General features: G+C 37.5%; 1 protein-coding gene across 2 annotated transcripts; it reads left to right on the forward strand.

Annotated features, from left to right (window-relative positions):
* The first annotated feature begins 4,848 nt into the window (after positions 1–4,848).
* slc12a4 (solute carrier family 12 member 4) lies at positions 4,849–23,337 on the forward strand. Of its 2 annotated transcripts, none has more exons than XM_004539661.4 (24): positions 4,849–5,144; positions 12,794–12,891; positions 12,981–13,112; positions 13,481–13,627; positions 14,003–14,057; positions 14,274–14,404; positions 14,565–14,806; positions 15,070–15,284; positions 15,548–15,712; positions 16,070–16,168; positions 16,291–16,348; positions 16,481–16,655; positions 16,982–17,100; positions 17,313–17,411; positions 17,559–17,678; positions 17,867–17,971; positions 18,866–19,034; positions 19,720–19,915; positions 20,188–20,357; positions 20,624–20,755; positions 21,096–21,203; positions 21,328–21,515; positions 21,687–21,820; positions 21,926–23,337. In XM_004539661.4, exons 1-24 carry the CDS (start codon positions 5,009–5,011, stop codon positions 22,015–22,017), a joined length of 3,285 nt encoding a protein of 1,094 aa, XP_004539718.1. In that variant the 5' UTR covers positions 4,849–5,008; the 3' UTR covers positions 22,018–23,337. The 2 variants fall into 2 exon arrangements, with proteins under 2 accessions (XP_004539718.1, XP_004539719.1); XM_004539662.4 differs by lacking the exon at positions 4,849–5,144 and adding an exon at positions 11,706–11,766.
* The last annotated feature ends 142 nt before the right edge of the window (positions 23,338–23,479 follow it).

Consider the following 23,479-nt stretch of genomic DNA (forward strand, 5'->3'; position numbering starts at 1 on the left):
GTTTGTTTTTGTAACAGACAAACTTGCTCTTTTAGTAATAATCCCCCAGAATTGTGCTGTTGGGAATTCTTCACTTTATTGAACAGACAAAAAAGCAACAACAACAAAAATAGCCCACATCATGCTCATACAGTAGTAACCAATCAAAAGCAGTCACATTGTAAAACATACCAATTGTTATGCTCTTTTTGACTCCATATGACCCCGTCATTCATAAAAAATAGAATGTTGTATTAAACAAGAATGAATATTGACAATTTAAAAGAATAATACATGTTGCAAGCCTAATATGACAATTACAATGGCAATTTTTGTGCATATTTCATTACATAAAAACTCAATGTGCTTAACACAAAACATAGAAATATAACAACACATGTTTGTACAAAATGCCTTAAGTCTGTGAAGGTTCTCAGGTTTGAAAGAGGAGTGAAAGAAGCCATCTATGTCCACTGTGAGCGACCATCGTTGAACAGAGGCGGGGGTTTACGACACCAACTCTCTGCCATCTATAATCCAGTTTTGAGATCCCTTCCCAGACGCCTTAACGCCCACTCACATCCTGGGCCATCTGACCTCAGGAATTCGCATGATAAGGTGGGGCCAGGTTTCACAATGAACACACCCGAAACTCTGACTGATTGGGACCCACACCCAGTTTCACACCTTGGCTCAGGCGATTAGAGGATCATCAGGGGGTCCTTTTGTCCCTCTGTGGGGGGTCACTCCCACTAGGTTTATATCTGGGACTCTCCACCATTTGACCTTAGAACTGAAGAAGCTTCTTGGATGAGAGGTGAAACGTCTTCAAGCAACTTAAAGAAGTCCAGACGCTTTTCTTTGCAAGCTCCTTTGACTAAAATGCCTTAAGGCGATGGCAATTTAAACAATTATAATATTAAAGTAATGGCATCATATTATATCAAAATATTACAAAACAACAAAATAAAACAATAATAAACACCTAGTGTAGACTTGAGTACAAAAGGTTTTGAGTCTATTTTTAGCAGGCAGCTAAATGCATGGTGTTCCTGACCAAGTTACTTGTACTTATATTATTATTATCACTATTATTATTGTTGTTGTTGTTGTTGTAGGCATTTCCCCTTTCATATGAAAAGAAAACAAGCTGTGATTCGATGGGTGGCTTCTCCTCCTCTAAACCCAGTGAGTTTTGAACCAAATACTTTACTTTTGTTATTTTGTTGTTGTTGTTTTTTTGTTACAATTTTATTTCCACATAAGAGCAGGATCTTCTGCAGAGCCAAACTGACTGAAATCATCACAAATTGCTGTCAATTAGAAGACAGGCATATGTGCTTTGAAGATTATGCCAGTATTTAGTCACAATCCCAGCCAGGCCTCATGACATTCATTGTCCGCAGATCCAGATTTTCAGTGCTGGAGACAAAGTGGAAGGACCCTGCAGCCACGTCAAGCTAATCATGGCAGCCAAAGGTAATTGGATTGACTTAAGTCCCAACAGGCCCAGTATTAGAAAATTGTAATCAGTGTCATTGGTAGAAAGACAAGGGGTGCTTTGCTTTCAAAATCAATTACAGTTAGCCAGTAAAGAGTCATTTGTTAAAAATGCAGAGAAATCACTTTGTTCAGACATTTGGCTTTAAAATGCTCTCTTTTTCTCAAGAAATGTTGGAAGGTAGAATCATGGGAACAACTGGCTGTGATAAAACCTGACAAGTAAACCTAAAGGTTTCCAATATTTGACATCATTCCTGAACCTTTTGCATGACTGATTCCTGCATTGCTGAGAAAAAGGATTTAATACTAATATTCCAGTAGAGACTGTTACACCAATTGTTCTGTAATTTAAAATCCCTGACATAATTTGCATGTTTGGACTACTCTTAGGTTTCTAGAACTTATTACTCTCACAATGTAAACAAAAAGGTAACTCCAACACTATATTTCAAAATAATCAGTACTTGCTGTCATTTTTCTGTTGTATGGATTATTGAATTGAGTTGAGACTGTGTTTCTTATTGTGTCGGTTTTGCTTTTTTATCCCATCTCTTGGAAAGATAAATGCTGAGAGAAAATCTTGAAATAAATATAAATTGATGTGTATTAAATGTATGACAGCTATAGGTTAACCATTTACATTTAGATCTGTGCTATAGCCTGAAAAGACCAGAATGAATAAGTGTTCAAACGCTGCCATCTAGCGGATGATAACCATAATCACAACTTGGTTAATGTACATGTACATGTACTGCAACAGGAAGAAAGGTCAAAAGATGGAGTGTGAGTTATGATCATATCATTCTGGTAATATATAACTTAACATCATATGGTATCACACATGCTCATGTACAAAGCTGTTGCATTATAGGAGAAAGGGTGTTAGGAAACAGAAGTTAATTCTACTTTGCAAACTGATTGTCGAAGTACACTTGATATTAAGGATATTTAAGCAAAGTTATCTACATACCTCTCCTAATTCTGACCTCAGCAAAGCATTGTTCCTTCAAGGATGAGATACTGTACTGGACATACTCAGTACACTGAGTCTACTGGTATGCCTTAGGGCAGTGAAAAATATAATAAATTATATTTTAGAAAGTTTTATCACTGTACTTTCAGTTGCAGTAACTCACAGTACCAATTCCCAAGTTATCTTCTATGCTGTAAACAAGCTGGCTCTCACGTTTCATGGAACCTAGCAATCCTGCTAAGACATCTTTCCACAAGAATGAGTAATCATTCTTGTGTCAGTGCCCATTGCTCACTGACCTTTACTTGTACACAGCACTGCATGAGTTAGGAAATAACCTTATATGGACAAAGTCTTGTGTGTATTACTTTTTCAAGCCAGAAAACTGGTCAAGAAGAAGAAGAAGAAGAAGAAGAAGAAGAAGAAGAAGAAGAAGAAGAAGAAGAAGAAGAAGAAGAAGAAGAAGAAGAAGAAGAAGAAGAAGAAGAAGAAGAAGAAGAAGAAGAAGAAGAAGAAGAAGAAGAAGAAGAAGAAGAAGAAGAAGAAGAAGAAGAAGAAGAAGAAGAAGAAGAAGAAGAAGAAGAAGAAGAAGAAGAAGAAGAAGAAGAAGAAGAAGAAGAAGAAGAAGAAGAAGAAGAAGAAGAAGAAGAAGAAGAAGAAGAAGAAGAAGAAGAAGAAGAAGAAGAAGAAGAAGAAGAAGAAGAAGAAGAAGAAGAAGAAGAAGAAGAAGAAGAAGAAGAAGAAGAAGAAGAAGAAGAAGAAGAAGAAGAAGAAGAAGAAGAAGAAGAAGAAGAAGAAGAAGAAGAAGAAGAAGAAGAAGAAGAAGAAGAAGAAGAAGAAGAAGAAGAAGAAGAAGAAGAAGAAGAAGAAGCTATAAACAATTACTACTATGGGCTGAGGAGAAATTTGATCTCATATATAATTTGGGGGTTGATGATGTGCATAAGATGACTAACAAACCTTCTTATAGGAGTATGATATTGATTGCAAAGTATTGCTTGCAAGGTGAAGCACTATGTGTTCCCAGGTTGATTTTAATGTAAATCAGATATATTGAAAACATCTTTAAAGGAGGCCATCTTCAGTATTCTTATAATCATGACAGTTACGTCATATGAGCTAAGAGGTATAGATTCAGATTAGATTTTTTTTTAATACACTTTCATATTCTAAACCTTTATATTAATTGATTTGGAGTTACATTAATTGAGATACAATTAAACTATAAACCTTTTTAAAAAATTTTTTTGTAGTATATCATAAAGCATTATATTTACTGTATACTCTATTTTTAGTTTCAAAAAATAGACACTATAGTCTTGACAAGGGTTAAGTAATGTACATCTTTTGCACTGGGTCAGATGCCTTTTACGTCATATAAACAATGCCATTGAACAAAAACTTGTGTCTAACTGTACAGTACACAAATCCATAGATGCAATAAATATTTTCCCCTTTTGTATGAGGTATGTGATTGTCATTCATCAAAACGTTAGCTCATTTGCATAAAATTGTTTTATAATCTTTAATAGTTTTTATAACAAAGAAAAAGTATGAGAGAAAAGAAATAACAAAGCTTCAGCAATCAAAGCCTGTGCTGCAGTAGCAGCAAGATGTGGAAAAAAAGTCATCTTAAAAAGGAACTCTAATAACAACCTTTCTAGAGTGTCTTTGATCTCTCGGTTTTTATGGTTTTATAGTTGCAGACTAGCTTCTATTCCTGGAAAGAGGAGGGTAAACTTTACTTCTCGTTCTGATGCTACTGCAGTTCATTGCAGAGGCTACCCACGCAGCTTCAACAGCTGCTGACCATCATATTCCATTAACATACAATTAATTTCACTCAGTTAATAATTATTTCACTCAGTTAATTGGTTATTTTACAAATGTTAGTTTTAAAAACATCTCCCTTAAATCTTAAAAAAGCTCTAGCTTCAAATCCTAAAATAACATCTAACTGTCCCCCTGTTTACCATGGGGCCCTAGAGTAAGTTTTTTTTTTTTCTTCCATCTTACACTGATAAATGCTTTTTTTCCCACTCCGTCTTTTTAGGCCTGTGGTTCCACTTCACCAACATTGATTATTTTCCAAACTGCCACGTTGCTCTCTGTGTGTTTTAGGAAAAGCTTGCTTACACAGAGGACTGCCTGTCTGAACCTTGAACAGACAAGGACCACTCTGTTAGATGTCATTATGATACACGGAGACCAGAAGGGGGGGGGACCTGCACTCTCTCACGCTATGTATGACTCGGTAACTCTTTAACAATAGCTGTGCCCAACAGATTATTACTTTTATTTGGAGTTTGGGCATATGGGTGAGTGTCACACCCCTTACAGCTGAACCTTACAGTTCACACCAAAACCAAAGAAGAAGAAGAAAAATCAGCGAAGGCTGGCCTGTGGGCGGAGAGTATGATAATACCCTTCAGAGGAAGTGAGCGCAGTGTAGTGGAATGTAGCTGCCATTAGTGGGAGTTGAGCTGAAGCTGCCCAACTGCTAGCCCTCTAAGTTGTGTTTGAGCAAGAGACACCGAAAAGAGTGATGAAAACATGCCTCACTTCACGGTCGTACCAGTGAAAGATCAAGTTCAGGCTAGCTACGACAGCTTAGAGGGGATTAACTGGGTTGATTACAGGGATACTGGACAGGACTACCCTGATCATCAAGATACTGTCAGCTCTGATGGTAAGTCTAATAACTTTTACGCAATTCTCAACTTTTGAACAAAGGGACTTTTTAAGTTCTATAGTTCAAAGAAGTGTGTCCCTAAAGTGATAATTCATTAGCTGGACACGATATTTGTTGAGATTTGTTTCCTCCCGAGAGAGCCTTCTGAACAGCTGGTTGAATGGTTACCATGGCAATTCTCCATTGCCAGAAAGCAGTATTCCTGCAGTCTGTTTTTGATATTAGGGTCAAATTAGAGAAACATTTATCACATTGGAGCTGCTTTTTCCCTCCATCAGCAAGTCTTTTAACATAAACTCAGGGACAGATGAGTAACAAAGGGAAACAATGAAAGGGGTGAGGACTGTGGTGGGAAGAAACAAAGGGGATGGTGGTGTGTGAGTGGGGCCTGTACTCCGGCAACAAGAAAGGCCTCAAGTGCTTCCTCGCACAAAAGATGGAGCTCTTTTTGTACCAGAGGAGTATTTTCTTTCATAGATCAGCTGCTAAACAAAACACAAGCAGATTCCTCCCTCCCCACTTTTCAGTCTAAGCTGTTTTCTGCACTGGATCATGATAGAAAGAGTGGAACCATACTCTGAAAGAAAAGACAGGGAGAAGCTCTGAGTTTGTAGCCTTTGGGTAGGATTATGTGAGAGCATTGCCAGTTTGCATTGCCAGTTTGCATTGCCAGTTACGAGCAGGAACTTATTTGTTTTAAATAAAAGAGACACATGGGGTGTGGCCTTCAAAGGGGCACCCTGCCTTTACTAAAAGCCCAGAAGGCTGCACAAACCACAAGCAGCACTGTACATTTCTTACTATGTGACTGTGTTAGTTTATTTATTCTAGTGCAGCCACTGTTTAGTTTTTTTTAAAAATATGTTCGGCTGTGTTTGTCCAAAAATGTGGGAGTGCATGTGTGAGTAAAACATTTTCCATGATGCAGATGAGATTACACATGCTTCAGTGAGCCAAAGTCTCCAGTTGACTGATATTTGAAGCAAAACAATAAGAAATCTCAGCACATGTTGATGCAGCTCCTGGCTCGTATACTTCTGGAATATATGGAAGCCACCCATTAGAGTTGAAAAAATGGCACAAGTTGTCTTGAAATAACTCTGAAGTTTTTTTGTATTTCCCACAAGGCTTTTGCTGTTTAACCTTGTCTTCCTGCTGTCATAATTCTCTCTAACCCACAAAAGAAGCTTCCTGAAGTGCGAAAAAAAAGCAACAACCATTAAAAATTTCAGAAGGCAGCATGGATGACTATGCCAAACATGATGAGAAGGAGGAGAAGGATGTGAAACTACTAAATGATTAGAACAGCAAAATGTCCTATTGTTTTTCAGTTAATCAGATGTAGAAATTAAACTCTCTTTAGCTACTCAAGTTGACTGAGGTTTTATAGCATTGCTTTTCTTTAACATGTATGTTTTTAAAGCATCATACCATACTTAAGTATTTATGAAAATGATAATCAAAAGAAATGTGTTTTAGTAATTAAGATTGGAATATGTATAATATGAAGTAATTCTAGCTACATACATATTAATTTCTTCTCCATATTATCTTTCCATTAATCCATATTTAGACAGAAGAAAAAACTGGAAAGTAGTCTGTGGTAAACAGTTTAAGAAATGGGGGCATGATCTGGATGATTTCATCCTGGGAGTGGTGTGCCTGGCAGTGTTACATGCTGTATATGTCTGCTACAGTATGACGAATGCAGCACGGAGGAAGTGACACAGTGCAAAGTCTGTTTAAGGCTCTGAATTCAGCTCTGTTCAGCTTACAGGACAAACTGTGCAGTCATTATGTTGCTGTAGTTGAGACCCTGAAATAACAGAATTCTTCTGCTGTGGGTTTACATTCTATGATTCTTTGCCCACTGAGCTTTAAAATATTGCTTTAGGTCATTGTAGTTTGTGTAAGTTTGTTTACGTACACCTCTCTTAAGGCCCAGTCACAGTATTGTAATCAAGCTAAAGTCTGGACTTTGACTGGGGCATTGCAACACCTAAATGCTTTTGTTTTTTCCAACAATTCTGTTGTCAATATGCTGATGTGCTTGAGATAATTGTCCTGCTGCATGATCTAATATGGACCAAAGCGCTAGACAAATACAGGCCATTTACCAAGCATTAGTCACTGGAAAGGTAGACTGTCCAAAGGAAAGTCGTTTTATTCAGTTGAAGAAGAGCACCAAAACTGCTAACATGTACTTTTTTTGTTTTTGGAAACTATTCCAAACAAGTCTTTCAGTTCAGTCTTTTTTTGATTGCACTGCCTTGAACATTGGCATTTAGCCTGTAGCCTCTGAGATGTAGTCCCTGGATTGTTGGGGAATTGAGCATTCCATGGTTTGAACTTTGAGTGAGTTTAATAGGATGTCCACTCCTGGGAAGATTGTGGCATTGTTAAGCCACACCTGAATGCTACAGGTCAGCATACTGTCAAAATGTTGCCTTTTAAAGAGGTGCTCATGCTTGCTAATGATCATTTAATTAAGAGCACCTGGCTGCTACTTACTCTCTATTTATGTCTGTCCTGTCTATGGAATCATGAAGGGTGTTAATTTTTCATAGAGAAATTGCAAAGAATTCTCTGAAAGGTTTTCTTTTTCAGGTGACTATAGGTGGCACTCTGATATAAAAGATAAACATACTTGGATGGAGTGGAAATATAGAGCTAGTGACAGAGTTAAAACACAATGACACACACACACACACACACACACACACACACACACACCTTTCCAAGCAACATGTCTGAGTTCAAGTACTTGTAATACATTTTGTCACTGGTGACATAGACGGTCATACCCTGATTAATGGATAATTTCATGCAATGCAGCTATCTTGCCATCGTCAGCCATCTTTGTTCTATCTGCTGGTTTGCATGAAAGTGACAACAGTGCTAGCTTGAACCCCCACCTCCGAATGTTCCACCTTCCTAGCTTATGTTGAGGATCTCATACTTCAGTACAGCTGTACTTCAGTACTGTTCAGATTAAAAACAAAAACAAAACCTTCTGTACTTGTTGTGCAAGTACTGAAGGTACTAAGAAATATATATTTAGTATTTTGATCTTTTACCCCATTGCAGCATACTTTTTAGCATTCTAGGGAGATTGTGCGACCTTTCACACTAAACAAGCATTCACAAGTATTCACTCTACTTACAGAAAACACAACTTTAAACCACTTCGTAAAGACACAGCAGATGTTTTCCCTGTGCTCACTACATTTTACAGTTAATTTGTTTATCAAATACTTCAGACACACTGGCATGCCCATTTATTTTATTGGTGTGTTTTTGGAAATCCATTGTATGATAAACCTTTTACGACCCCCTGAGGTAATCAGACTGAGCAACCACCCTTTTCTCATCATTAGCACACATCAGAGTTAATATGTTTGGCTGTAAGTCTCAGCAGGTTAACATTCCTCTGCTCTGGTCAGATTGTACTCGCCATGAAATACTGTCATTACAACAAACCTTGCTGTAATAGCATTGCTTTGCTTACATGATTTCTTGCCAAAGGCTAAGACAATGAGGAAAGTGGAATTTCCGACACCGTGCAGTAGGGTCCTTGATACCAGAGGCTCAGTGATGTGCAAAAGGCTGGCCTGTGTCATTTGATTGCATAGAAGAACTACTGTTGCATAGATAAAAATGGTCTAGATCTAGTTAATAACTACCTACAATGGGCACATTTGGACCAGAACTGGTTGGCTGAGTTACCATAGCTTTCAAACTCTCAGGGGAGCTTGCATTGCTTATTTTGGAAAATGATGGTAGCAAGACACTATAACAAGAAGAAAGCTGACTAAAAATGTTCTGCTGAAAAGTCTTGTCCTTGAGTTTATGGTTGATATTACTTTGAGTTTAAGCATTTATGTAGACCATGTAGACCTGTTGTTTTGCTCTTGTATTGCCTCTAATGAAGTAATGGTTAACACATTCACAAGTAAAAGGTTGCTAGTTTGATTCCAGCTGGAGATACAAATGCCCTTTGGGGTTGTCAGGGAATCTGTAAAACTCTGCCAATTCAAACATGTGAATCTAACCGCTATGGGGACCTCTTGTGGCAAGTGAGCAGCCGAAAGTGACTTCTTGCACCAGTGTGGAAGACTTGTGCAGTACACATGCCATACGTGCCATCATGTGTAGTGAGAGAGCATACTGAGTGCACAACATAGAACAAGTTTACCTTTTAACTATTTGTATTGCTGCCACGCAGCATTTGTATCCTCTTTGCACAACCCTGTAGAATAGACACATCAATATTTGCTTTGTATAAAGTTGTTATATAAAAGCAAACACACTCACACACGCACATACACACAGAGGGGGAAAGAGTGAGCTGTTTGCAGATGGTGTATTCAGTTGTCATTAGTACAATATCATTGCCAACTTACTTCATGGACTAAGCTAGGACTTAAGTCTCTCGCCCAGTGTTAAGTCTTAAATATTTATTAAAGAGGAAGTTTAGCAAAGAGGCTTTTTCAAATCCTAAGAAGCTAATAGACCAAAATATTGTTTTCCATGTCTAATCAGCTTTACAAAGTAGATAAACGTTGCTAGACACACACACACTCACTCACTCACTCACTCACTTATTCTTAGCCTTTCGCCCTGTATTTTAACTTGTCAATGTAAAACTAACCCTGAGGAATATTAGTAATGCCATACTCATGTTTATTATTATTTATTTTGTTTTTATTGAATGGAATAAGTTCATTTTATATATTACTATCACTATATCATAGTAATAGTGTTAGTAAAAATAATAATAATAAAAATATCATAATAACACTGATGGATTTTAATATTTTGTGAGATATCTCAAACATGTTTTGTGAGATTTGATGAGTGTATAACATCATAAATAAACTTGAACTTTGGTTTTGTTTAGAACTTTGAAATGCTAATACACAACAGACAGATTTTATTGCATGTTGTGTTTGACATGAGCTAAATTGTTAAAGTGGAAGTAGCCAGATAGTTTCTGTTGTTTTGGAAATCTCTACATGGATATCACCATTGTCAGTCATATAACATAGTATGATTTTCAAATGAATACAATTATACGTTAGTCAAATGCTTCTAACTGGATGTTCTTAACATGCAAAACGCACCTTATGCTGACTTTTTCAAACATTAGAGCCACCATCACTTTCAGTCGCCACAATTTTCATACAAACTGTCATCGCTGAAATAATGAGTTAAAGTACTTAAGATTGTTTAAAACAATTTTGCAATGGGATCATATTAGCTGTGAAGCCTCTAGCTAGTAGTATACTAATATTATACCGTACCAATGAGATGCACTACATCTATCTTGGAACTCAGCCTTCATTGTTGTCTGAACTACAGATGTCTAAAATTTTTGGAGTGGTTGTAACAGTGTTGTACCGACTGCCCCGTGATGGCTTTTCTATAGTGGAACTCAGAACGTCAAAACTGTATCAGCTTTGCTATCACTGCTGGTAAATAGATTTGTTGTTGTTTTTTATCTATTTACACATTTTTTCGTAGATAGATAGATAAATAGATAGTTGACTTTTATATATTTTTACTTCTATAAACTGTGTTATTCCCACAGTGAAGTTTTAAATCTTCTAGCTGTAGCTGTGAGCTGTTTTGCAGGGAGCACAGATGACAAGTTAGCAGCAGTAAAGCCTCTGCTGCTCTGTGCTCACAGCAGGACTACAGTTTGCCTTCATAACAGGCCAGTTAATCTTTAATCTTTTAGATTAGACATTTAATGTGAGGTTATTAACAAGAAACCCCTTCTGTCTCCTTGGCTCATTGTTAAAGTCAGATTTATGTTGCCTGCCCAAAAAGGAAAGAGTTGCACGCTTAACTATTTGATGTTTTAGCTCTTTGGTTATTATGCAGAGCATTCAGCATGGCCGAGTCACAGTTCTTGCCAGGAAGCAACTGAACATCTCATGGCAAACCAAACATCAAGACAACACTAGATGGCAGTATTGAGATAGTTTTTTTTTTTTTTTTTCCTCTTATTGCCCCCTAGTCATCCTTGCATTCCAGCTATAGATAGGGGTTTCACGTGAATTTGGCCTTAAACTTTCAAAGATCAAGGTTTCTTTTGTAAAGAGAAATGTCAAGTTTCATATTATATCTTGTTACTGAGAATTTGCAATGGATGGTTTTCAATAACAGGTTTTTGCATGTATGCTTATCTTTTATATTGTGTTGCTTTTTGCTGCAGCCTGGGAGCACCGAAATGTGATTTTGCATACAGATATATCCAGAATGATCATGAGCACATTTTAGAAATGCAGAAAATATAAGACTGCTCTTTAAGGTGATACCGTGAATCCAACCCAGCCTTTATATTCCTGTGAGAAGGCTTGTGTCTTACATATGTGTGTAAGTGGTGTGTATGAGTCAGTAAATTATCCCTGTTTTCTCCACTCCCCACCTCTTACCCCTCCTCACTGTACGCCATGTGTTAGATTAGGCCCCTGAATGAGTATTCACCCTGGGTGACCGAGTGTCCTGGATAGCAGAACATAGCATACGCTGCTGCACACTGCACAAACAGTGCATAAGTGCATAAGTATGCTCGCTGATAGCGCTGTTAGCAGCAGTGGGACGCAGAACACAGGTGAGTAAGGACCAGCATGGAAGTTCAGCCAACTCACTTGCTGGTATTTTCTGCACAGTTGAGAATACTTTTCTATTTCATGTCCACTTGGTACATTGGCTGGGTTTTTGCTGCAGGATTCATTTGGGTTTTAAGATGCCGCTGTTAAAGTTTACATGCTCCAATAATCCAAGGTTAGGTAATTTCTAGGTAATGAGATGTGTTTATGCCTATGAGTGTGAATGTGTGTGTGTGATAAAGTTAGCAGAGCTGCTTTGCGTGCAGTAATTGCCCCAGGCGCTGTGCTTGTCTCTGTTTGATTCTCTTCCTCAAACGCAAACATTAATGAGAGTGAAACTAATTATAATCCTATTTATCACCTGGTCTTGTGCTGCTTTTGGCCTTTCATTGCAATTTTGCTGAATGAATTGTCTTTCTAAAGATTACTGCTTCGTGAACGCTGTTAAGATGTTTCAATTAAAATTAGCAGTGACAGTTAAATGCGAAGAAGAATTGCTATGGAATAAAAAAAATTGAATTACTATTTGTTTCTTTTTGTTTTCATTTTTTGCTCCTGTACAAACAATAGTGTTGATAATGTTTTTCCTCTGTAATAATGTCACATATTTTATATAGTTCAGATAATTATTAATTTTAAAAAATCCATCAGGTGTTCTTTCTTTGAAGTGTTGATGTCTGTTTTGGTGTAAATCCATCGATGACTTTTTATGGGATTTGAGACTCACTGAGCCTCTTTTGTCCATTTTACATATAGCTTTCATTTATTTTTTGTTAAAGAAGTGCTCGACTTTACCATCACAAGATGCTGTAATGATACTACAATATTGTTTCAGCCTTTACAAACATTTTGGGAACCATACCTCATATTAGTGAATCAGTCATTAGCTTTGCTTATGTAAATGAGAATAATGTTTGCCATATTTACTGTCCAGAAAAACATTTGGTAGGCCTAAACTAAACTGCTGGTTTTCCACATCTTTGTTTTCATTATGTTTTTATTTACTTTTCTATCCCTTTTCTCTAACAGGACATGGCAACCATAAAGAAGACAGTCCGTTCCTTAACAGTTCTGATGCTGCTAGCAAGAAGAATGACTTCTATGACAGGAACCTGGCATTGTTTGAGGTTTATTATTTTTACTGTGCAGAATTTCTATCAGATTATAGATTAAAATCAATCTGCTGAGATTAACTTCATGTCCTGTCTTCTTTCAGGAAGAGCTGGACATCCGGCCGAAGGTTTCCTCTCTGCTCAGTCGCTTGGTCAACTACACCAACATCACCCAGGGCGCCAAAGAGCATGAAGAGGAGGAGAGTGCTGAGGCGTCACGTAGGAAGACCCCCAAGGTCAGTAGTCGGGGCAGAGCAAGGGAACACTGTGCTTCACTGTTTTAAAAATCCGTACACTCTGTCTTTTGAGGTTTGGAAACATTATACTCCTCTGGTGGTTCTCTCCCTGCCACTTTGTCCATGTTATTAAGGCTTGCTGATTGATTGCTAATGCCTTTCTACACTCTGCATTTAGACTGTGGCTGTGTAAGACCTGGATACATGCAACGAGCTGATAACATGATTGAATGACCTTTAAAAAGTACATCAATCAATACTAATGATCAATACACTTGTTTCCTGAAATGTCATGCTCAATACTCTCTCTCTCTCTCTCTCTCTCTCTCTCTCTCTCTCTCTCTCCCCCCCCCCCCCCCACCTCTCAGTCTCCCAACATGGGCACTCTGATGGGAGTCTACTTACCGTGTCTCCAGAACATCTTTGGTGTTATTCTCTTTCTCCGACTGACATGGATTGTCGGGATGGCTGGCATCGTACAGTCCCTCTTGATTGTCCTTATGTGCTGTTCATGTGTTAGTATGCACAAGCACACTATACCCAGATATACACACAAAATAAAACCTGCTTAGTTCTCCGACCAGTGTGGGACATTAGCCAATGTTTTGTTGCTAAACCAGTCAATCAAATTCAAATGTTGGATTACGTAAAACTGCAGCAATTATTCAAAACTAAACAGTTTTTTTCTGCTCACCATGCCCCCACTGTCTTGTCTCAACAAATACTGTGCATGTTCTAAGTTACATATTCTGATCCTTGTAGGACTAGATGAATACCAAGACTTTTCCTTAGCTATCAGTTAGATCTGCAGATGTTAACATTATACCCAAGAAAGAGAAGTTGCCGTGGTGTCTGCATATGTTTATTTTCTTTTCTCTTTTGTTTTTTAGACTATGCTGACAGCCATATCTATGAGTGCCATTGCTACTAATGGAGTTGTTCCAGGTAACACTTAGAACGTCTTTATTCTCTTCAGTTCAGTGTAAAGGTTTCTTTAATTTTATTCTATATTATTTTTTATCCATTTTAAATATGTGTCGATTATTTTGCCAGTTAATTAAAATTGCACATTGGCATTTGCTATATAATCTGCTGGGTGCTCGAAAAAGAAAATGAGAGAAATTTCCAGTGAAGTTTTGTGTTGATGTCTTTTGTGTATAGCTGGGGGAGCTTACTTCATGATCTCACGCTCACTTGGTCCTGAATTTGGAGGAGCTGTGGGGCTGTGTTTCTACTTGGGCACTACCTTTGCTTCTGCCATGTACATACTGGGGGCCATCGAAATCTTCTTGGTCAGTTTGCCAAAATGATATTCTCCTGTTGCATTCAAGCTCACATTTGTATAGTAAAATATAGTTCTAGATATGGTTTATTAGTTGCATACTATGGGTTTTATACTGTATAGGGTTTATATCCTGCTATGATTTTTATTGTATTTGTTTTCCTTTCTAGAAATATCTGGTTCCCCAGGCAGCCATCTTTCATGACACGGAGCCCCATAGGAGTGACAGTGCCATGCTGAACAACATGAGAGTTTATGGCTCTTTATGCCTCAGCCTGATGGCTGTGGTCGTTTTTGTAGGAGTCAAATATGTCAACAAGTTGGCCTCTCTTTTTCTGGCCTGTGTGATTATCTCAATTGTCGCGATTTATGCTGGGGCAATCAAATCTGTGACTCATCCACCCGAATTCCCGTAAGTCATAGTAAAATAAACATGTCTTAACAAAACATGGTGAGAAATATGTTTTTTTTTTTTATGTTTTTTTTTTTTCTAAAATAGAAAAACTAGTTAAATGCCTAAACAGGCTTATTGAAGTCAATTTGAGGTAATCATTCCTAAAAAAAAGAAATTAGTATGAGTTTAATAGATGGTTATACTAATGCAGCTGATATGTTTTATGTTATACTGATGTGTAACGTTGATATTTTCATCTTTTGTCCATGTTCTTGTTGTAGGATCTGCATGTTGGGCAACAGGACTTTGGTCAGAGATCGCTTCGACGTCTGTGCTAAAACTATAATAAAGGGCAACATCACAGCGCCCAGTCAGCTGTGGGATAAGTTTTGCCTACCAGGGAACATGAGCAGTGCTCATTGTGATGACTACTTTATCCAGAACAATGTGACAGAGATACAGGGCATCCCTGGACTTGGCAGTGGAATTATTAGAGGTAAAAACTGACAAGGTATTAGTATTTGGTATTCTGCATTTTAAGAGTAGGCTGCCCTTGAGGTGGCATGAAGCATACAAGTTAGTAGAAAACAAGCTGCCCTAGTGTTTTCTTAATGTAATCTCATGTAGTCTTACGTTACAAAGAGATAAATGTGATATCAGGAAGTTTTCTTTTCAATGGCAGTGAGGCGTTGAAGTTCATGAAAGTCCAATTTTAAGTTCTGTCTAAACATCAAATCTATCTTTTTTTTCATCCTATAGACAACATGTGGGGAAACTACCTAGAGAAAGGAGAGCTCTTGGAGAAGGCGGGGCTACAGTCTGTGAATGCCCATGGGGCTCTGGAGAACTTTGGCATGTATGTCTCAGCAGATATTGCTACATCATTCACACTTCTGGTGGGGATCTTCTTTCCATCTGCCACAGGTAGGACAGTATGATAAAGCTGACAATCTAACTTTAAGAATAAGATATACAGCTTTTATGACACTAACGTCAGCCTACTGGAAAGGTAGAAACCCATTTTTAAACATTACATTCGTCAAACATGACATGGTTGTGACAATAGCTTGAGTGTGCGATTATATGAATGTTCTTTAGAGTTTAAAGCATTAATATGCATTTAGTAATTTTATGCTACCTTTCATGTTCTCATTTCTAAAGTAACACATGAACAGTCAAATTGTGTGGAGATGGCACAATGCTCCCTACAGACAGTAGGGGGCATTGTTTAACAGTTTTAAAATTTGTGTTGTTTTTATCTGTGGTCCATTCCTATTGCAGGTATCATGGCAGGCTCCAACAGATCTGGTGATCTCAAAGATGCTCAGAAGTCTATCCCTGTGGGAACTATCTTAGCCATTACCACCACTTCACTTGTTTGTATCCTCACTTCTGGCGAATACAAACTCACAATGTTTATTTTTGCAATTTAAAGTTGACTGAAAAGCAGGTATGCAATGCACATTGGTTTTACTTCGAGATCCTTAACTTATGGTAATCAGATTTTAGTTCTGTGGTCCTGTTTGGCTCATGCATTGAAGGAGTAGTCCTTAGGGACAAGTAAGTTTATTTTTGCAATTATAATGACTTTACTATTACAACACTTACTGTAAATGGTAAGGTTTCACAATTGGAAATAAATAAATATACATATAGTAGTTAGATATTTATTCAATCAGCTTGTACTTGCAGGTTTGGGGATGCAGTTAAAAAAAATTTGGTGGTGGGAACTCTTGCCTGGCCATCTCCATGGGTCATTGTTATTGGCTCCTTCTTCTCTACTGTTGGAGCAGGCCTGCAGTCTCTCACAGGAGCTCCACGACTTCTACAAGCCATTGCAAAGGACAACATCATTCCCTTCCTGAGGGTAGGACAGCACAGCTTTGATGTGGTTCAACAGCTATTTCTGTAGGGGAAAAACATTAAAGCAACTCTGCAAAACAGAAGTAGCCTCTGTACATATACAGTATAATAAGAAAATAGGTTAATCCAATTTTCATTTTTTTCCTTCTTTTGGGGTTTTTGTTTTGTTTTCCCCCTGAAATATTTGAATAATTGCGGTAACTTCCCAATACTTATTTGCATCAGGTAATATCTTATTTACAGGATTGTTTGAATATAAAACAGTATGAAGCACGAAGACATTTGCATTGCTTTATGCGAACTATTTGAATTTTATTTATTTTTTTTTAGGTGTTTGGTCATGGTAAGACAAATGGGGAGCCTACGTGGGCACTGCTGCTGACTGGGCTTATCGCTGAGCTGGGGATCCTTATTGCCTCTCTGGACATGGTGGCTCCTATCCTTTCCATGTAAGCTCACATATATGATATTATGTATTGTAAAATATTGAGCATATATTCCACAAACAGGCCTTTCTCTTTCATCAGAGCCATCAAATATATCTTTTGTCTTTTTGTTAAAATCTTTTATCACTTTACTTATCTCAGGCATCAAATTTCCTCTCTGTGGTGCTCTACTATATTATCTACTTTACATGTTTTATTTTGTGCCCTTTTAACAGGTTCTTCTTGATGTGCTATCTCTTTGTGAACTTAGCCTGTGCAGTGCAAACTCTTTTACGCACACCAAACTGGAGGCCAAGGTTCAAATATTACCACTGGTAAGTAAATGTGTTGTATATTTATGTTTTATGATGAATTTTACTAGTTTTGCACCCTTTATAGTTTTATTGGTGACACATGAGAACCAGTGGCACCTACGTTATCATGCAAAAAATAATTTCAGCTTTTATGTATCGTACTAACAGGGCTCTGTCATTCCTGGGCATGAGTATGTGCCTTGCTCTGATGTTCATCTCCTCCTGGTACTATGCCATTGTGGCCATGGGCATTGCTGGGATGATCTATAAGTACATTGAGTACCAGGGGTACGTCTGGAATTCACTTTACACTGTTTTGATGTTCCTATCCTGCAACTATAAATTTTCATGTGGTTTGTTGTGGTGGTTGTTTTTCCATGTGACCTTTGCATACAAGTAGTAAATATCATTTGACAACTAATTATTTCATCTGTCTTGCATTACTATGACTTTTTTCCTCTCTTAAACAAAAACAGAGCAGAGAAGGAGTGGGGAGATGGCATAAGAGGACTCTCTCTTAGCGCTGCACGCTATGCCCTACTAAGACTAGAGGCTGGACCACCACACACAAAGAACTGGAGGTATAGCTACACTTCAACACCAGCGTTGACTGTTTCTCTTTAGATACTAACATTTGGATCCCATTTTCGAGGAACATGCTGCATGCTGGGACATAAAAGTTTCCACATGTGTGTTTATGATAAGAATGTACACACAATAAACAAAGCAGCATCCAACATCCTGCAATCTACTGACCACAAGCAAATAGCTGACATTGGTACTGGTTCCTTGTAACAGCACAACATATTCATTGAGTATTATGTTTAAAGTAGCACAACCAATGTTATAGAAGTTTTGGTCAGATTTTTTTTTTTTTTCCCCCTTGTTTTTAGTTGATAGCGTGACTGCTTGGGAGTTTCAGTAAGTTAGCTTGCCACACTGATATTGCCACACTAAGTCTGAACTTCCTGTCACAATGAAAGAGAAAAAAAAAAGTCACTATCTGCAGAAAACAATTCAATCAAGGCAATAGTTAGATTAAATGTAAAGATGATAGCCTAATAAGCAAAATCAAAAACATCTAGGTAACTGGGCAAACTTTTGGTATTCACGTAATACTTTGAATAATTCTGGTCAATGTGGAAATCAGTCCTAAGACTTCAGTATTTCAATAGGACCTAATTCATACTGAAACAAATATGATATGGGTCTAAATAACTGGAACACTGGTGTTTCAGTAGTTAAACAACAATCCTACAGTTTGTAATTAATAAGCACAAAGTCACAGCCCACTCTTTCATCATTCCTTGTTTATGGTGAGTCATAGTTCATTGTCATGAGCATATTCGTGATGTCCTTATTTTGGTCAGAGTTGCAGCACTGAATTAGAATTTCTCCATTTGCTATTTACTACTTTGTACATTGCAAATGGAGAGGATGCATTCTCATATAATCTATGACTTTCCGCATTGCAGACCTCAACTGTTGGTGCTGTTGAAACTAGATGAGGACCTCCATGTAAAATATCCCCGACTGCTCACCTTTGCCTCGCAGCTGAAAGCAGGAAAAGGCTTGACCATTGTGGGCTCTGTTATCCACGGTAACTTCCTGGACAGTTATGGAGAAATGCAGGCAGCTGAGCAGGTAGACGCGTGAAAGGGATGCATGGAGCACTCTATTGTTTTCTATTATACTGTGCTGCTGAGAAAGCGGCTGATTGTTACAAATGAACACCCTTTGTAATTTGAAAAACACAATGAAGCATAGAAATGCTTCAGCGTGAATTGTGAAATTTATGTCACATTTCTTCAGCGGTGATTGCTTTATCATTATTTTTTAATGCCTTTGTGATGTTATTCAAAGGGTATGGCAGCAAAGTGCTTGTTGTTAGCGGTCTAACGACCAATGAGCCATTTCAGACAAAATAAGGGGCAGTGCTGTAAGATTTTTCCTAATGTGATATGACTGGTATGACTCCCCCAGAGAATATAACAACAGAACCAGGTTTTCTGTTGGCTATGTTGCAAGAAAATACTGAAACCGCTCATCTTCTGTTCACTAAATGCTGAGGTTATTCATATATTTTTCATTAGGATGGATACTGTGGATACTGAGCAGGGAGGCAAACACATGCATTTAATTTATCTGATGAATAGCTTCATTATCATCCTCTGTCATCTGTGATTCCATTTCTATAACTAATTATCTATTTTCTTCAGTGATTATTATGTAGGTCTACTATGTGTAGTTTACCAATGTAAAACTTTTTTTTAATTTTTTTTATAAAGAACTACTATTCAGTCTTTCCACATATTTCTTCCCCTCCCAGGCTATCAAGAATATGATGGAAATTGAGCGGGTCAAAGGCTTCTGCCAGGTTGTGGTTGCATCTAAGGTACGGGAGGGCATTGTCCATTTGATCCAGTCATGTGGTCTGGGTGGTATGAAGCACAACACTGTCGTAATGGGATGGCCATATGGCTGGAGACAGAGTGAGGACCCTCGAGCCTGGAAGACTTTTATAAGTAAGAATCTTAAGAAAATGAAAACTCACAAATTCAGCGGGGTCCCCAGTGATGGCTGCTTACCCAGATTATGTTTTAGACAATCTACAAACCTCTATAATAAAGCTAGTCTAACTTGTAAATATACCTTGTGGATGCTTAACCATGGGTTTCAGTTGGATTGATATATCTAGTCAGCCACTCATTTGTTTGCATTATCTGTATCCAGTATACTTTTTACACTATGTGATTTGTGTAAATATCTTAGCCTGCACATTTTCATCCAAACCCAGACACGGTTCGCTGCACGACAGCTGCACAGCTGGCCCTGATGGTGCCCAAAAATGTGTCCTTCTATCCAAGCAACCATGAACGTTTCACAGATGGCAACATTGATGTGTGGTGGATTGTCCATGATGGGGGGATGTTAATGCTGCTGCCTTTCTTGCTTAAACAGCATAAGGTGAGATGAAAGTATTACATATATGTGAGGGGTTTTTTTTTTTTAATTCATGTTAATTCTGAGCTTAAATGTTTCACTTTTCATCAAAAACACGATTTAATAATAATCTGCTTAAATAACTCCTTTTCTTTAACCCGCCTTTGTTAAGTTTGACTTTATATGCTGTTCTAGGAATTGTCTTTAAAACTGAGGTTTCTTTTTTAATCATTTATTTATTGCACAGTATATTATCGTTGTGATATCTCAAGACTTTATTTGTAATTTAGGTCTGGAGGAAGTGCAAGATGCGCATCTTTACTGTAGCCCAGATGGATGACAATAGCATCCAGATGAAGAAAGATCTGGCCACTTTTCTTTATCAGCTGAGAATAGAAGCTGAGGTGGAAGTGGTGGAGATGGTGAGTCCCACTTATACAACTAATTTTGAAAAAAAAGAAAAGGAATTCTTATGCTTTGGATTAAAAAAAAAAATGTTAGTGACTTGGTCATTTAACAAAAAATCTCAAACCAGTCGTGTATGACGTCAGGTTAAACTGAAAACATCTAGTTCGTTGCTTACTATAAGGCTCCACCAACCTGTACGTGAAGAAAAATGAAAAGCTGGAACAAACTAGTGCTTAACTTAATATTTCAGATAACAGAACACCATGAATGAATTCGTTTGCACCTCCAAAATCCCTATGTTTCATTTACTATAACCATTAACATTACTCCCCCGCTCCCCAAATGTCATTCCAGCATGATAGTGACATTTCAGCATACACCTATGAACGAACATTAATGATGGAGCAGAGGTCCCAAATGCTGAGGCAAATGAGGCTTTCCAGTGCAGAAAGACAGCGAGAGGTAGGGTTGTTTTGAACCTTGTTAAACTCCGGAAAGTTATATTTGTGAAATATATGCATTTTTCGAGTTTAAGCTTAATAGAGTGACAAAATAAAACCTCATTTGACTCCTATGGAATCCCAAGGCTCAGCTTGTTAAAGACAGACACTCCTTGGTGCGTATGGGGAGTCTGTACTCAGATGAAGAAGAGGAGATTGTGGAAGCTCCTCCAGAGAAGCTTCAGATGACATGGACTCGAGAGAAGTGTGAGGCTGAGAGGAGGAACAAAAACAATGCACCTGAGAACTTTAGAGAGCTCATAAGCCTCAAACCGTGAGTCCGACTAAGTCAGATTAAGCTTCAGCTTCTTCTGGAATGATTAAACCATTTTACTTTTAACCACTAAAAGCACACACGTTGAAAATTTATCTATTACTTCTCTGTGTGTCTGAGTGAAAACCTTTTAGAGGCACAAATCAAACTATCTCCATTGCTACATTCCAGGGATCAGTCCAATGTGCGGAGAATGCATACAGCTGTGAAGCTGAACGAAGTAATAGTAAACAGATCCCATGATGCTCGATTAGTACTGCTCAACATGCCAGGACCACCCCGAAACACAGACGGAGATGAGAACTGTATCCTTTGCCACTGAAATTAAAAATGCTGTTTTGGGTTGTAGTGTGTATACAGAATGTATAGGTTTTTGTCTAATTGGTATAGTTTCTTTAACGGTACCTCAGACATGGAGTTTCTGGAGGTGCTGACTGAAGGTTTGGAAAGGGTGCTTCTGGTGAGAGGTGGAGGGCGGGAAGTTATTACTATCTACTCATGACTAAATAAGAGCTGCTATACGAGGGCACTGACCTCATCAGAATAAATTCCACCTCTGTTCAAAAGGTGGCAACCAATTTGCCTGCAGACAATTATGCGTAGATGCATAAATTTGATATTTTTTTTTATGGACTTTTGATTATAAAAAGAGGTTCATTCTATTCTTGTAGAATATTGGGACACTTTTGAATACATATCATCCTGTTTGTTCATTCTTTTATAAATGAAAGCTGTCATTTATGCTCTTTTATTTCAAAACTTGTCAGAAACAAACTTTTGGGAATTTGTTCTTATTTTTTTAAGGTACTGATTCTGTACCTCTTGTACATGATATTATAGCTATATTTGGCAATTTGATAGGCAGGATTGTACCGAGTATTACACATTTTGTTAGAACAGTATTAATAGGATGCCAGATTATTATTCTGAAACAATTCTCTGATTATTTTAGGGAAACACAAATATTTATTTATTTATTTTCTAAACATTTCCCCGATGAGAATAAAGAAAATGTTACTGTGGGTATCGAACAAAGCGATGGATATTTTGTGTGTTGTACAGGTGGCTTACAATCTAGATTGTAAATCTGGATGATGGACATTATAATGCAAGAGGAAAGAGTAAGAATTTGTTTTTTTTTAAGATATGAGTCAAAGTGTTCATGAACATGACCTTTAAACTGTTGCATGTATACTGATAAGCTTACATGTTTATAAAAAAAGATGCTTTAATTTAAAGTTGGAATCCTTATGGTTTAATTTTTTTTTTTTTTTTAAAATCTACTCATTATTTACAGTTGACCTTTTCTTTAACTGCCACTCTAAATCCATTCTATAAAACAATGGCTATCTGTATCAAATCTATACCTATTAGTGTGGAAGTCTTCTTTTTTTGCACTGAATTGTAATTTTCAGACTATACACACACACACACACACACACACACACACACACACACACACACACACACACACACACACACACACACACACACACACACACACACACACACACACACACTATTTTGTAGCTTCTAATAGTTTATATTACCACAGGCATCACTAATTCAACTAAGACTGAAACTCTACAAGGATTACATCTTTAAATTAATCTAATCTAGAATCTGAATATGTTTTTAGACTTTGTTTTGTGTATGTTTTACCTGAGAAACTGAAGATAATCAGTATTTTAGATCAGGGTGTAGTGTCTGGAACGACTATATTTTTTTGTGTTGACTAAATAGTTTTTTTTAAAGGCAAGGGTGTGTCTTATGGAAAGTATGACAAGTGTGCAACTATTAAACACTCAATGTCAGAACAGCATTCCTGGTTCAAATTTATTTACGCTATTTAAACCATTGTTAATTGCAGCAAACTAAATATGTATTTTTTTGTTTTTATTTCTCTTTTTTTTGGTTACTGTATTTCTGGCACAGTCCACTACTTCAATAGGAACTTTAATAGA

Source organism: Maylandia zebra, linkage group LG1 (genome assembly GCF_041146795.1).
Source record: "Maylandia zebra isolate NMK-2024a linkage group LG1, Mzebra_GT3a, whole genome shotgun sequence".
NCBI lineage: Eukaryota > Metazoa > Chordata > Actinopteri > Cichliformes > Cichlidae > Maylandia > Maylandia zebra.